The following is a 16,672-nucleotide window of genomic DNA, read 5'->3' as shown; positions in this document are numbered from 1 at the left end:
TGATCAGATAATGCAATGTATAATCGTATATTGAATCATTATAGTAAGGTTTCAGGCGGCCCACCTAGTGTTTCTAATCACTATTGGACACACTGACAACTTTATGTTTCTGCATTAATTCTCTGCATGGACGAAAATAAATGAATAAATAGTCAACCAAAATATTTAAATATGGATACTGTAACTGTTATTTTTCCAAATGAATGAGTCAGAGAGAGAGTCCAGAATTGGGAGAACATTCATTTATTGTTGAATATTGTTGTTGTTGAAGACTTCCATACAGTGAAGTCACAGATAAAATAAAAATGAATTGAGAAGTTCTGGTAGCAGGTTCAGAGAATAAACTAAATGCTTTCTGGCCACATGTTGTTTATATTTTGTTTAAAAAAGAGCCCATACATTTATCAACATCAGTTCCTTCCTGTGGTTTGGCAATGGGATTGGCAGTGAGATTAATATAACAAGACTACAGTATTAAAAAGACATCAAAATGCAGGCAGAGATTCTCTCTTCTCTCCAATCGTCAATGTGTCCATCCCCCAGGCACCCTCATCACTAGCTGAATGACAGACTGGTTCTGGATCCCATATGAGGAGAGCACGGATGAGTCCTCCAGCTGCTTGTTTGTGAAGATCAGTCGCAGGGTCTCCAGATTGTCCCCTAAAAAGGTCAGATGTTTTAGTCAATACAGTTGATAACTAATAGAATTTCCTTAATCACTGCTCAACCATTACCCCCGAAATTAAATTCAATACTTAATTTAGTTAATAATCGAATTACATTTAATTAAACTCTCATAATGATTGATGATTAATCATTCCACTGTGGAATGAATATCTCTCTACCTGAGTTCCCCGGGAGTCTTTCAGAAATTTTATTTTTCAGTTGCAGTACTGTCATACTGTTCATTTGTTCTTCCGTATTGCTCACGTCTATTACCATTTTCTCCCCTCTGAATCCAATCACGATGACCTGGTAGATCTTTCCCATGGTTATGAATGTGCGTGAGCTGCTCAGGTGTCCGAGTTTTTCTGTCAATTGGTGTAACTGTTTGTATGTGAGAGAATAAGGAAGGCAAAATGCTCCTCCTTCTCAGAAGCACATGACAAATAATAAACAGACCTAACTTTTGAGTACAGAAATTAAACTGAAAGTAGGTACAGTGACTTGGGATCTCAGGGGAATTCCATCAAACTAAATGAACAATAAACACGTTTGACTCAATACATGTGGTGACTGAGATCCGCCAGCTGATACAGGTTTATCTGCATTACAACGCTGCAAATGTTATGAGAACATCCTCAAATGAATGCAGTCAACGTCATTTACCGTATATCACGTGTCTTCTTGAAACTTGAAAGTGAAAGCTTCTGGTGTTGAATAACAAGTCCAAGGGATAAACAAGGGCTTAGAGTTACTCACGGCGGGAAATTTTATTCCGTGAACGCGGTCCAGGCAACGCATTCATTCAAGGGAGAGCACACCTGCCTCCGGTGGTTATATCATCGTCCCCCGGGTGAGTGTGAAGAAGTAGGATTACTGTACAAGACAGTGAAGATAGAGAGCAACACGATGACAACCCAACAGCAGGAGGGAGAAAAGCAATATGACCCCGGAGACACCACGCTCAAGTTCGTCAACCGACAGGACGATTTAGATCGTAAGCAATCCATTTAATCAATAAACCAACATTATCCAGGTAAAATAAAAGAAGAAAAAATGTGGTATTCATTATTACTTAGCCCCAACTAGTCAATGTCCTCTTCGTTCCTGGAGGAAAATAGTCAGTGGTGTAATGTGCGTAGGTAAAAATACTTTAAAGTACTACTTAAGTAGTTTGTGGTATCTGTACTTTACTTGACTATTTATATTTTTTTAACATCTTTTACTTTTACTCCACTACATTCTTAAAGATAATGTACTTTTTACTCCATACGTTTTCCCTGACACCCAGAAGTAGCTACTCGTTGCATTTTGAATGCAGGACAGGATAATGGCCCAATTCACGCACTTATCAAGATAACATCCCTGGTCATCCCTACTGCATCTGATCTGGCGGACTCACTAGCCTTTGATCTGGCGGACTCACTAAACACAAATGTTTCGTTTGTAAATTATGTCTGAGTGTTGGCGTGTGCCACAAGTAAATCGTGCCATCTGGTTTGCTTAATTAATATAAGGAATTAGAAATGATTTCTACTTTAACGTTTGACTACTTAAGTATATTTGAGCAATTACATTTACTTTTGATACTTTAATTATATTTAAAACCAAATACTTTTTGACTTTTACTCAAGTTGTATTTTACTGGGTGACTTTCACTTTTACTCGAGTCATTTTCTATTAAGGTATCTTTACTTTTACTTAAGTATGACACTTGGGTATTTTTTCAACCACTGAACATGTTTTTCAGAGTTTCTCATTGTTACATTTCCTCGTTTTGTTCTCAGCCCTAGATGATGACACTGAGACTCTGAAGGCAGAGATGTCCTGTGGTCATGCGGTAACCCCGGAGTCACTGACCGGATGGTGTCGCAGCCTACTGGACCAGGTAGGCCTACTCGCTATTCCTTAAAGGGGCAATCTGCATTTGAAATAACAACAAAGCAGGCACCCTCCACTGTTTCGGTAAAAAGCTGATGGGTTGGGCTGGAGAAATGAAACCTTTCCCAAATTCATAAACAGAGCTATGGATGAAAGGACTGACCATGATATCAGAATTATAGTTTTAACCATGTTCTGAGGTTGTACAGTGTTTATTTACATTTACTTTGTTCACAAACATTAGAGTAAATCAAGCGTAAATGTGGGGTTCTGATGGGGTATGACCAATGATGTGTATAAACCCTGGATGACTGACAGGGGGAACTGTGTTGAAGCCACCTTGCAGCCACCTTGATACTCCTCCTGAATTGTAAAAAATATTTAGGAAACTACAGAAATGCATTTATTATTGTTTACATGTGTTTTTGACACGTTTATTTTATTACAGACACCTTAATGCATACTTTTTAATTATATTATGTGAGTTTAACAAAAAAATAAAAATATATCTAAAAACATTTTCCTTAAAGTATATATTTTTGGTACTAATTTTATTGGGGGAAAAAAACTTAAATACATGTCATTTGTCCTACAGCATTTAATTTAAATACTGTAGGATTCCGTTAATTCCTATGGAGGACTGCTCCTACTTGGGAGTGGCAATATTCCCAACCGGTGGCTTCAAAGTCTCTCAATGGCCCAAGCATAGCATCAGCATTGGGTATGACAGTTGAACTAAGCTCATATAATGAGTGTACAAAACATTAGGAACACCTTCCTAATATTGAGTTGTACCCCCTTTTCCCTTAGAGCAGCCTCAATTCTTTAAGGCATGAACTCTACAAGGTGTTAAAAGTGTTACACAGGGATGTTGGCCCATGTTGACTCCAATGCTTCCCATGGTTGTGTAAAGTTGGTTGGATGTCCTTTGGGTGGTGGACCATTCTTGATACATACGGCAAACGATTAAGCATGAAAAACCCAGCGGCATTGCAGTTCTTGGCACAAACCGGTGTGCCTGGCACCTACTACCATACCCTATTCAAAGACACTAGAATCTTTTGTCTTGGCACACATACACAATCTCAAGGCCTAAAAATCCTTATTTAACCTGTCACCTCCCCTTCATCTACACTGATTAAAGAGGATTTAATAAGTGACTGTCACAAACCGGCTCAAAGCCCGTAACAAAGGGAGACAACGTGGAGATAAGGAGTAACAAAATATATATTTATTAACTAAAGCAACTAAGGAAAATATACAATGGTGTGTGTAATCAGTAATCAGTAGTGTAAGTGAGTGTTTTGCATGCATGAATGTGATAATGCAGGGTGTTGAAAGGTGCCAAAGCAAACAAACAAAAGGCCACCAAGAACCACAACACAATCTACAAAGGTGTCTGCATGGCAAAAGTCTCTTCCATGAATGGGGAAGAGGTCTATTTATCCTGGGAGACACCTGGCCCAGGTGTTTCCCATGAAGCTGACGACTCTCCCAACTCCGCCCACCGGCATCCTAATAAGGAAACAAGAACAAAGACAGAATACTGCAGACAGAGTAGGAGGGTCGTCACATGACCTCAATAAGGGATCATAGCTTTCACCTGGATTCACCTGGTCAGTCTATGAGTATGGTTACATGCACACAATAATGCGATCATTGTGGATAGTCAGATTAATATAATAGTTAGATTACAACGTTTACATGCTTTGCAAGAATAACGGTTTCCCTAATAATCCGGTTTACAAAGACACATCTTAAATCGAGCTGCCTAATGGCACTGATAAACGCAGAAAATCAGCAATCAAAAAAACGTTCTACCTCAGCTACCATGTTATTTTTGGGAAGCATATTTGATTCTGAGTTCGAACATATAAAGTTTGTATGTGAAAACTACTTCTAAAACCCACATACATTCAGTTGTTCTGAATTCCCTTTATTCGCTATAAAGTGGGAGGCTTGCTCGGCTGGCACTACCACATGCGCAGATCAAATACACCGCTGAAATGCCAATTAAGGTGTTCAAGTGTCCTAATCATTCAAAAGCTTTTGGTTTCATTTATTTATTGTCACTGGAGCCCACCGGTGTAACTACTATACTGCTTGCTAACTGTACACTGTACTACATGATTGTAGCATGTTTACTAACGCGTTAGTTCTAGTAGCTATGTTGACTTGACGTTAGCTAATATGGTGACAACAATGTAGGCTGTGTGTAGCGGTTAGCGGTTATGATACGAAGGTTTAGCTTGGAAAGTTTTTTTTGCCTGGTCACAGACCCATGTGTTGTGCACTGAAGTCCCCAAGTGAAGGGAAAGGTGAGAGGAGGAGAGTGTGTAGCTGCAAGAAGGAATTATACAACGAGCAAAATTATCATGCTGTTTGTATATGGTTACTATGAAAGTGAACTGTGTTTGCTTGTGATCGGGGACGTATTCATTCTGCCGATTCTGTTGAAAAACGTTTCTTAAATGGAAGCAAACGGAACGAAACAGGGATAAACATACCTGAGTTTGTCCAATAGAAACTATAATTTGCAACTTTTGGACTAATGATTACACCCTAGATCAGCTAGATGCAGGCAAACTTGTGCAAGGCGATATTGAATATGTCAATAGCCCTATTCGCACCGGACTAGTATTACTATAGAACTTCGCTTATGTAATTACCAGAGTATGTCAGTTTTACCAAGATTCGGATGGGATTAGTTTTACTAAACTGCCCCTGTTATCATTTTTTTTCCATCATTCAAAATTGACCGTTATGACGGAAGCCTGGAGGCTCTTCTAGGCGTGAAGGTATTCCAAGTGTCTAGGGATAGCCTAATGTTGACCTAATGGCCTTCAGTTGAGAAAGTCAAAATAAGAATGCATATCAATGAGAATCATGAACTGTAATCTATGCAGACATTTAATGAACTGACATATTTCGCAATTTATCAATTCATTGGCACAATATCGTCCACTTCATCTTTTTAAGAGAGAAGTACGGCACTAGGACTGTTGATATGTAACAAAACAGATCTTTCATCTGTAGGCTATGTGCATAGCGCTTTGTTTTAAGTGTCAATTTGGTCCCATGTTCTTACCCCAACTGGGTGCAGCACCTGTTAAACTCTGTAATATCCCTCAAAACGCAGGGATGACTGACATGGCAGATTCAGATGGGACTAAAATGACAAATGTGGTCATTTGTGCTCGTGCACATAATTACATTACCTGAGCTCCCCCATTAAAAGTTACCCTGTCCGAATAGGGCTAATGTCTGTCACCTTGATTCCTCAAATTTCTCTCGACCTGTGTTGTAAACTTTCATTCAATTGGCTAGGTTGTAACAACCTCATGATGGGTACAGGGAACATTTTGAGTATCAGGTAGTAGCCTAAACCTGTCGATGTTACATTGAGCTAGGTTAATGGACTATGAATGACAGTCATCCAATATGCTGTAATAGAAATAAGGCCATGCTCATAAAACATTTTATCGTCTCCCCTCATCTTAAATGAGCCGACCTCCACTTCGGTGCATGTAAACGTACTCTATGTCATGGAAAGAGCATGTGTCCTTAATGTTTTGTATACTCCGTATATATTAGGCCAAACCTACTACAGTGAATTTAGGCAACCACCACCTGTGCAATGCATAAATGCTTTTGTCTGACACACGTTTTGTACCAATTAATTGAAGTTGGACATTCTCATTTTTGGAATGGCAGGTTCACTTTCTCACCCATAAACGCATGCCAAGTGCAAGTGCTCTGCCCAGCGGTTCACATCAGCAAGATGTGGGGCCTTTTCATTAGGTGGGATGTCTGACATGGATAGGTAAAATAATGATTATAATCACATTTCCTCAATTTAAATATTAGACCAATGGAGACACCTATACATTTGGCAGCCAAGCATGAGTAATCCTTGTAGCCTTTTATCGTCTAGACATGATGTTAAAATATCTTCGCGCCTAGAATAAAAACCACCAGGTTTCCATCATAGACTCAATTGAATTTAAAAAATATATATTAAATTACAGGGGGCAGTTTAGAAAAATGAACCCCATGCAAATCTTCCTCTGGAATAAGGCACATGTTTGGAAAAGAATTACATAACCAATGTCTCTAGTAACACTATAGCTGTCTCTCTCCAACCTTCAAACTTTCCATGTCAGGGCGCCTTTGCATAAAACATCTTCATTTTCTACAATCAAGACAAGTTAGCCAAATTGCTTCAGAACATAATAAACCACGTTTCGTGTAGTTACCTTTTGCCTTAACTTGTTCATATTACTTTCTAGTATGTCAAGCTAGCTTACAAAGTAGCTACAGCTAACTAGCCAGCTAGCTTTGTAGCCATGGATTGTGTACCTTCCATTGTTTAGATAAGTAGCATAAGTGTCCTTATGACCTCATAGTGTGGAATTATAATAATAAAAAATACATGCACTGCACCTTTAAGAATCAGTGGGTATATAGGGCCTATCATTTATCATAAATTAATATTAAATAGGTGGACATAGAGCTGAACTAACCATATTAATCGAACAAATGATATATTTTAATATGAATTACATCATGCATATTAAATATATTGCACTATTTTGATATCCAATGTCCATCCATTTTCCTTGAAAACTTTTCTTCTTTGTCCTCCTAGAGTCAGTTCAAGTTTTTGTGCCCTGCACTTGAGGATGGCACCTTTGTGAAGTGTGGTGCTGAGTGGTCTTACCAGGAGGTACGTAGGCTGGCTGTTCTGACCACTGAGGAGATGGAGCACTTCGAGAAGACCATGGCAGCTTTGGCTGCTGCCACATACTGTGAATACAAATCAGTGAGTGCATGTCTCATTGTTCAAATGATTTATTTGCAAGCTTTTTTTTTAAAACTTCTGTATAGATTATTATTATTATTTTATTTATTATACCTATATTTTATCAGGGAGTCATACTGAGACCAAGGTCTCTTTTTACAGATGAGCCCTGAATTACATAAATGACAGAAAATACACACATCAATATAAATACATAATGCAAGCAGAAAGAAAGAAAGACATTCATCAGTAATAATGTCCTCAATCAGCTTTCTGAACCTAGAACAGGCCTGGGCAATTCTTCTCCATGGAGGGCCACATTACAATATATTTTGGCCATTGCGGGCCAGAATCATATTACGGGATTATACATCATGTGTATGACTATGTTGACAGATATATCTACTGTAAATCACATCCAGATATGCCACTTATTTTCCTTTTTTGACATGCACAGAAATAAACCCCATCCATGTTCTCCTTTTGGTAGGTATTTTCATTATTAAACATGCAATGAACTACACTGAGTGAAAAGTACACTGTGCATTCAGCACCACGGACAGAACTCGTCAACGGGTATGCGCAAAAACACAAGAAAGAGAGAGAGCTCAACATTACATTTAAACAACTCAAGTGTGAGGAGTGAAGTCTCTGATGGGCATTGACTAGAGCAGTGAAGCCAGGTATAGTTTCTGACGTCGCTATGCACAGGACTGCTGAGAGGTAAGAGTCAGTAAGAGATGATCTTTGCCTTGACTTATTATATTTCATCACTGGAAATGTCTGTTCACATACATAGGTTGACCCAAACAGTACAAACATCATCTGAGCATGACTCCTAATCATGGGAAAGTTTTGTTCATCGAGAGATGCATAGAACCTCGTCAGTGACATTGTTTTGAATAGTTCTCCAATCACTGCAGAAGATCGATAAGCTCAAGTTGCAGGTCAGTGGAGCGTTATCCACATTGAAGGTGAAAGGAGATGAAACTTAAAGCATGTCATTTTCCAACACTTTGAAATCCTCAAAACGACGAGGAAACTCACCGTTCAAAGCACACAGCAGTGATGTATACTTCTCCCGCTGGTCATCTGATAAGGAACAGACTAGTAGTGTAGAAAGGTGGGTGAGATTGTGGGCTTCTACTTGGCGGGTCAGGAGGAATAATTTTCCCTTGAAGGCTTTGACAAGGCTGTACATCTGATGTGTAAAAAGGCCCTTCCCTTGTAGTTTGGAATCCAGTTCATTCATGAGGGCCATGATGTCCATGGTGAAGGCAAAATCAGCCAACCATTCTTTATCTTGCAGTTGAGGGAAATCCACATATGTTCCTTTCATTTTCCAAAACTCAGCAATCTCTGACTTCAGGCTCCACACCAAACTCAGACATCTCACGTTTGTGTGGTAAGGACATTTAGAAAATTGTTCCACAAATAAGGTGCAAGAAAACTAAAGGCTGATTTACCTAACTCAGTTGAGACCAAAGGAATTTACAGCGTTAACCATCCCAGAGACCGGGTGTGGTAACACGTATGTCTAAAGTTTAGTAAAGATGTTAGGTACATTGGGACATTTTGTAAAAGGGCTTTATAAATGAAAATATAGCAATGTATCAACCAATGTATCAGTGGGCCAACCAACTTTCTGGTAGAGAATGCAGTGATGAGTACTAAACTTTTTGCGCGTAATAAAGTGCAGTGCACTGTGATAAACTGCATCTAATGGCTTTAATGGAGTGGCAGTAATAATAAGGCATAATATACATACAACTACAGAGCTATGAACAGGTGGGTGGGGACAGATCACCTCTTAAAACCTCTTTGGGCTGCAATCCCGTTCACGGGATGATATGACAACAGCCAGTGAAAGTGCAGGGTGCCAAATTCAAAACAACAGAAATCTCATAATTAAAGTTCCTCAAACATAAATGTATCTTATATCGTTTTAAAGGTTTTCTTATTGTTAATCCCACCACAGTGTCCGATTTCAAATATGATTTACGGCGAAAGCACCACAAGCGATTATGTTAGGTCACCACCAAGCCACAGAAAAACACAGCCATTTTCCCAGCCAAAGAGAGGAGTCACAAAAAGCACAAATAGAGATAAAATGAATCACTAACCCTTGATCATCTTCATCAGATGACACTCATAGGACTTCATGTTACACAATACATGCATGCTTTGTTTGATAAAGTTCATATTTATATAAAAAAATCGGAGTTTACATTGGCGCGTTACATTCACTAGTTCCAAAAACATCCAGTGATTTTGCAGAGCCACATCGATTCAACAGAAATACTCATCATAAATGTAGTTGATAATACAAGTTATACACATATAATTATAGATATACCTGTCCTTAATGCAACCGATGCGTCAGATTTCAAAATAACTTTACAGAAAACGCAAACCATGCAATAATCGGAGACGGCGCTCAGAACAATCAAGTCAAAATAGCCACCATGTTGTAGTCAACATAAACCATAAATTACATGCTAAATATTCCCTTACCTTTGATGATCTTCATCAGAATGCACTCCAAGGAATCCCAGGTCCACAATAAATGCTTGATTTGTTCGATAATGTCCGTTATTTATGTCCAATTAGCTACTTTTGTTAGCGCGTTTGGTATACATATCCAAACGCTCGTTCTGGTCAGCGTTACGTCGGACAAAAACTTCAAAAAGTTATATTACAGGTTGAAGAAACATTTCAAACTAAGTACTGAATCAATCATTAGGATGTTTTAATCATTAATCTTCAATAAAGTTCCAACTGGAGTATTCCTTTGTGTCTTCAGGATCCATGGAACGCAGGTCGCTATCATGTGAAATGCGCGTGACCAGAAAATGGCTGACTGCCAGACACCTGATTCATTCTGCTGTCATTCAGTCCCACAACGCAGTAGAAGCCTCATTCAAATTTCTATAGACGGTTTACATCTAGTGGAAGCCCTAGGAAGTGCAACTTCATTAATATCTCAAGTGGATTTCAATAGGAACTGTGTTGAGTACATACCAACCTCAGATTTCTCACTTCCTGTTTTGATTTCGCCTCAGGTTGTTGCCTGCCATATGAGTTCTGTTATACTCACAGACATCATTCAAACAGTTTTAGAAACTTCAAAGTGTTTTCTATCCAATACTAATAATAATATGCATATATTAGCAACTGAGACTGAGGAGCAGGCCGTTTACTTTGGGCACCTTATTCATCTAAGCTACTCAATACGGCCCCTCAGCCATAAGAAGTTTTAACTACAGTACATAGGTTTGGTCAGAGATTCTTTACTGTGTTATCCAAAAAAAGTAATTGCACATGTTTTATTCAGCTATATGATCATGAATCTCTGCATGCAGACAGTAATAGCATTTACTAATCTCCCCCTCTTACCCTACCCTCTTTTATAACAGTGCCCTGTCTGCGAAACCTTTGTAGAGAGAGAGGACCTCACCAACCTCAGTGTCCTCTGCACAGTGTGCACTGCAGACAAAGGTCAGAGGTATGAGTTCTGCTGGCAGTGCCTGAAGCAGTGGAAAGGTCCCGCGCCACGCTCTGACCGCTGTGACAACAATGGCTGTATCAACCAGGACCTGGACCTGCTGAAGAACTGTGAAACCACGTCTCTCCCTCAGGTGGCAGGTGTCACCGACTGCCCCTCCATTCGCGCCTGTCCCACCTGTGGCCAACGGGTGGAACACGACAAGACTGGTTGTAAGAATATTCTCTGTCCAAGGTGCAATAAAGAGTTCTGCTTTGTGTGCCTTAAGCTCACGGAGGAGTGCTTGGAGACCAGCTCATATTTCACAGCCTGCTCTGCTGGTGTTGCCCCCAGGCAGACCTCTATACCCACCTGGAATAGAAACTGAAAAATAAGATACCTCTTATTCACTGCATACTGTAAACTCTGCTTTACATTGTCTCCAACAGAACACGTAGGTAGAAATCTTGCTCCACATGTACATTTCCTCTCCATATATTGTACAATGAGAGTTTGTGTGCAGTGCTTCATGTGTAGCATTAGGTTTTATTTTACCATCTTATATTAGAATCTTAGATATTATACAAAGCGAGTTTCATAGTGTGTAGACTCAGAGCTTTATGTTAATTAGGATTTCTATATCATCTTATCATTATTATCATGTTGCTTATGTGCATCATCATGTAATGTAATAAACTACTGACAAAAGTAGCAAACTTCATCTGTTCGATATTGATGTTTTTTGTGCTCCGTAACAATAATGGAAATCAAACGGATGTCTTCATTTCGGGACACAGAGTTTTGAGATCAGAATAATAAAAGGAGGAAGAAAATACCAGTAGCAAACGTCTACCCAATAATATAGTCGTTTACTGGTAAAACAAAACCCTTAAACTCAAAAGGACCTTCATACCGAGCCTGTGCAGATCTTAAGTGATATCTTATCAAGCATTCCATTAGATGTAAAATGACTAGGCTAACACATAATGCATGAAAGATGAGCTTTTAAGCATCAGTAACACGTAGCTTTCAACATACAGTAAATCTAAGGGATATAGAAGTGGAGAAATGCTTTGTTTTAAATCAGTGACAGAGAAATGATTAATAACTGTGTTCATTTTGTGCCACTAAACAATCCTTGACAATACAACAACAATAATCAAATGTTAGAATTACGAACACGTTCAAGGACATTGTAATATCAAAGGGCAAATTCATGGACATAAATGTGCATGGACGAATATTTAAAATATGTATGCTCTTCTGAGACAAATATCAAAAACAGTCTGACAGTGAGGTCTGTAGGCTATGCACTGGATAGGTTATCAGACATGCAGGGACAGACAGTGTAGTGCAGCGATACTCAACTACTAATTGAGAGGGTCCAGTGACACAAATTTCCTAGGTGGCAAAGGTCCGGATGGATATCTTCCTTTTTCGGCGCTTTGGTACAGCATAGTAACAAACGTAGTCGTCTACGACTTAGAAAACATGTTATATACAATTTCAGTGACGCAACATCTACCCATCTGAAGATCTGTTTTGCTTCTCCTGACAACTTTCTCACATTTGTGACCAAGAAGGGGTTTATGGATGAGCAGCAGCAGTTCTCTTCCAACAGTGAAGTCATCAAAGCGTGCCTTGAAGTTATCCACAATTGGCCCAGTGCTGTCCTTTTTAGGGGAGGGTTTGGCCTGCAGGGATGTTCTTGTCCCATCACGCTCTAGCGACTCCTGTGGCAGGCCGGGCGCAATGCACGCTGACACGATCGCCAGGTGTACGATGTTTTAAAAAGTAAACTTAACGTCTATACTGATACACCATACTAGGTACGCACATACACTTCAATCATTACAATATTTGTGTGCACTCTAGAAAACAACATATACTTAGTTTTACACATATTCAATAATAATTTAAGGTCAATAAAGGTTTTCTGCAAAATAATGGATGTAACGGTTTTCCTCTTCCTCTTCTGAGGAGGAGTAGCAAGGATCGGACCAATACGCAGCGTGGTAAGTGTTCATCTTGGTTTTTAATAAGAATACAGAACACTGAACAAAACAATAAACGACAACATGAAAAAACAAAACCGAAACACTTCCGTGTGGAACACAACACTGACACGGAAAATAAACACCCACGAAACACAAGTGGGAAAAGGCTACCTAAGTATGATTCTCAATCAGAGACAACTAACGACACCTGCCTCTGATTGAGAACCATACCAGGCCAAACGCAAACACAACATAGGAAACGGAACATAGACAACCCACCCAACTCACGCCCTGACCATACTAAAACAAAGACAAATCAAAGGGACTAAGGTCAGAACGTGACAGTACCCCCCCCAAAGGTGCGGGCACCGGCCGCAAAACCTGAACCTATAGGGGAGGGTCTGGGTGGGTGTCTGTCCGCGGTGGCGGCTCTGGCGCGGGATGTGGACCCCACTCCACCACAGTCTTTGTCCGCCTCCTCACCCACCTCTGTGGCCTCTTTCGAGCGGCGAAACTCGCTGCCGACCTCGGACTGGGGACCCTAGCAATGGGTCCCAAATGGACGGGAGATTCCAGCAGCTCCGGAGTGAAGGGCGATCCCGGCAGCTCCGGAGTGACGGGCAATTCTGGCAGCTCCTGACTGACGGACGGCTCTGGCAGCTCCTGGCTGACGGACGGCTCTGGCAGCTCAGGACAGACGGGAGACTCTGGCAGCTCAGGACAGACGGGAGACTCTGGCAGCTCAGGACAGACTCGAGACTCTGGCAGCTCAGGACAGACTCGAGACTCTGGCAACTCTGAGCAGGAGGAAGACTCTGGCAGCGCTGTACAGGCGGGAGCACCTGTAGGGAGGAGACGGAGAGACAGCCTGGTGTGGGGGGCTGCCACCGGAGGGCTGGTGCGTGGAGGTGGCACCGGATAGACCGGACCGTGAAAGCGCACTGGAGGTCTGGAGCACCGAGCCTGCCCAACCCTACCTGGCTGAATGCTCCCCGTAGCCAGGCCAGTGCGGTGAGGTGGAATAGCCCGCACTGGGCTGTGCTGGTCAACCTTTGGTGAATCAAAGAGTCACGGATGTTTTATATACGGTACAACACAAATCCAGAAGGCTCGTTCCGACAATAAACAAGAAGCTTTATAGTTCCAAACGAGGCTGTCAAGACAGGTTCGTACTGTAGTACTTCACTAGTACACTGTTATGTACTACTAATGTACTAGTATCTAGGATGTTAAGGCATATCTATGGGGGGGGGGGGACATGTACAAGATATAACACAGTCCCCACAGCATTTAAGGATGCATACACTGACACTGCCATTGTATTTTGTTATGTGAAAGTAGCATTAGTTCAGAATATGTCTCTTGTGAATATTGAGATGGGGTACATATACTGTCTTTCAATTTCTTACACTTTTTTAATAATATTTGTGAGTTGTAGACATGTTCTTCAGAGTTTATAACACAAATACATATTTTGATTTAGTTCAACATTGAGTTGTTTTTTTTTACAAGTAATCTAAGATCTTCACAACCTAATACATATACAACTTTTTTTCATTCACTATAAAAGCCAAACTCTAGGTTTCATTTATGTTGTAATAATGATTTACAAATAAAAAAGTCAATAGATAATTGCATATTATGTATTATATTATTCAGTTATTTTTCATTATTTAGCCTTTTTTCCTAAATTGAGACATTAATAAAAAATGTGTTATCACATCAACATCTTTCAGAATGTACCTGTTTTCAGTATAGAATGACATGTACACAGATTATATTACAACTCTTTGTGTTTTGTCTTAATGATCGTTATTTAGTCAATAGGAAACTCAACATTGTGTTAGTCTGAGAAACATTAACTAGATAGTTGTTTTATGTTTGTGAAACCTTGAAATGTACACAATGAGAAGTGATTTTGTAACAACACATTTTAAACTGTAATTGTAACAGATATATATATCATTGTCTGTTTGAATTAGCGCTCATAAACTGTTTTCATCACTGCCTTGTAAACACATTCTTGTAAGTTGGAGCTACTGTACGTGATTATATGGGGCTGTTGTACAGATTTGAGTACTTGACAAGACGTTGACATTTCTGGGTATGTCTCACCTGTAACATAATAATAATAATAAATATTATGATAATAATAATATTGTTATATATATTTGATATTGCAGGCTAAAACCTAAGGAAAATCCAATCAGGAAGTGCCCCTGTTTTTGAAATCTCTCTGTTCTTATGCATCCCTATTGCCCATTTAAAGGGATATCAACTAGATTCCTTTTTCTATGGCTTCCCTTAGGTGTCAACAGCCTTTAGACATAGTTTCAGGCTTTTATTTTGAAGAATGAGCGCGAACGACCACATTGCGTAAGTGGATAGGTGGGGGCTCTCAGAGTGAGTTGTGCGCAAAAGAGAAAGGCGGCCATTGTTACTCCCTGTCCTAGTGAAAAGCCAACTGTCCCGGTTGATATATTATCGAATAGATATTTGAAAAACACCCTGAGGATTGATTATAAAAAACGTTTGACATGTTTCTGTGGACATTATGGATATAATTTGGAATTTTTGTCTGCATTGTCGTGACCGCTCTTTCCGGTGGATTCCTGGGCATAACCTTGCCCTGGTTAAAAGCAGCGGTTCGTGCGAATGTTTCCATCAATCCACGGTTTCTGGTTTGGGAATGTTTTAATAGTTGCTGTGGGTACGACATCGCCGATGCATTTTCTAATGAACTCGCTCACCGAATCAGCGTATTCGTCAATGTTGTTGTTGGACGCAATACGGAACATATCCCAATCCACGTGATCGAAGCAGTCTTGAAGCGTGGAATCAGATTGGTCGGACCAGCGTTGAACAGACCTGAGCACGGGAGCTTCCTGTTTTAGTTTCTGTCTGTAGGCTGGAAGCAACAAAATGGAGTCGTGGTCAGCCTTCCGAAAGGAGGGCGTGGGAGGGCCTTATATGCGTAGCAGAAGTTAGAATAACAATGATCCAGGGTTTTACCAGCCCTGCAGCCTCAGGATATGTGGTTTCCAGTTTGCATAGAGTGTAACGATTTTCCTCCTCTTCTGAGGAGGAGTAGGAAGGATCAGACCAAGGTGCAGCGTGGTACGTGTTCGGCATTTCATTAAATATAAATGAACACTAAATACAAAGTAACAAAAGGCACAACCGAAACAGCTCCGTCAGGTGCAACATACACTAAACAGAAAATAACTACCCACAAACACCAGGTGGGAACAGGCTACCTAAGTATGGTTCTCAATCAGAGACAATGATAGACAGCTGCCTCTGATTGGGAACCATACCAGGCCAAACACAGAAAAACAGAGAACAAAAACATAGAATGCCCACCCCAACTCACGCCCTGACCAAACTAAAACAGAGACATAAAAAAGGAGCTAAGGTCAGGACGTGACATAGAGTCAAATAAAGTTTGTTCAGGGTCATCGATGTGTATGCTTGGGGGGGAATGTATACGGCTGTGATTAGAATCGAAGAGAACTCTCTTGGTAGATAATGTGGTCGACATTTGATTGTGAGGAATTCTAAGTCAGGTGAACAGAAGGACTTGAGTTCCTGTATGTTGTTATGATCACACCACGTCTCATTAATCATAAGGCATACCCCCCCCCACCACCCCTCTTCTTATCAGAAAGATGCTTGTTTCTGTCAGCGCGATGCATGAAGAAACCAGCTGGCTGCACCGACTCCGATAGCGTCTCTCGAGTGAGCCATGTTTCCGTGAAGCAAAGAACGTTACAGTCTCTGATGTCTCTCTGGAATGCTACCCTTGCTCGGATTTCATCAACCTTGTTGTCAAGAGACTGGACATTG

General features: G+C 40.3%; 2 protein-coding genes across 2 annotated transcripts; one reads left to right on the top strand and one right to left on the bottom strand.

The window, feature by feature from the left end:
* Nucleotides 1-227: 227 nt before the first annotated feature.
* zgc:194655 (uncharacterized protein LOC794380 homolog) lies at nt 228-1,117 on the bottom strand. The gene is made up of 2 exons (XM_042327172.1): nt 846-1,117; nt 228-660 (listed from the first exon to the last, which is right to left on the bottom strand). The coding sequence occupies exons 1-2, from the start codon at nt 988-990 to the stop codon at nt 524-526; spliced, it is 282 nt and encodes a 93-aa protein (XP_042183106.1). The 5' UTR covers nt 991-1,117; the 3' UTR covers nt 228-523.
* Nucleotides 1,118-1,353: 236 nt separating this feature from the next.
* On the top strand, nt 1,354-11,550 carry si:ch211-212k18.15 (probable E3 ubiquitin-protein ligase RNF144A-A). Its single transcript, XM_024373553.2, has 4 exons — nt 1,354-1,660; nt 2,451-2,551; nt 7,193-7,366; nt 10,762-11,550. The coding sequence occupies exons 1-4, from the start codon at nt 1,573-1,575 to the stop codon at nt 11,215-11,217; spliced, it is 819 nt and encodes a 272-aa protein (XP_024229321.1). The 5' UTR covers nt 1,354-1,572; the 3' UTR covers nt 11,218-11,550.
* The last annotated feature ends 5,122 nt before the right edge of the window (nt 11,551-16,672 follow it).

Source organism: Oncorhynchus tshawytscha, linkage group LG09, assembly GCF_018296145.1.
Source record: "Oncorhynchus tshawytscha isolate Ot180627B linkage group LG09, Otsh_v2.0, whole genome shotgun sequence".
NCBI lineage: Eukaryota > Metazoa > Chordata > Actinopteri > Salmoniformes > Salmonidae > Oncorhynchus > Oncorhynchus tshawytscha.
This window is presented reverse-complemented; position numbering and strand designations above follow the sequence as displayed.

Bases quoted from the DNA above. Each gene is read 5' to 3' on its own strand.
- zgc:194655 (XM_042327172.1), bottom strand. From the start codon at position 990: ATGGGAAAGATCTACCAGGTCATCGTGATTGGATTCAGAGGGGAGAAA. The intron at 661-845 runs GTAGAGAGATAT...TGACCTTTTTAG, and splicing joins AAGACTCCCGGGGAACTCAG to GGGACAATCTGGAGACCCTG.
- si:ch211-212k18.15 (XM_024373553.2), top strand. From the start codon at position 1,573: ATGACAACCCAACAGCAGGAGGGAGAAAAGCAATATGACCCCGGAGAC. The intron at 2,552-7,192 runs GTAGGCCTACTC...TTGTCCTCCTAG, and splicing joins GTCGCAGCCTACTGGACCAG to AGTCAGTTCAAGTTTTTGTG. The intron at 7,367-10,761 runs GTGAGTGCATGT...CTTTTATAACAG, and splicing joins CATACTGTGAATACAAATCA to TGCCCTGTCTGCGAAACCTT.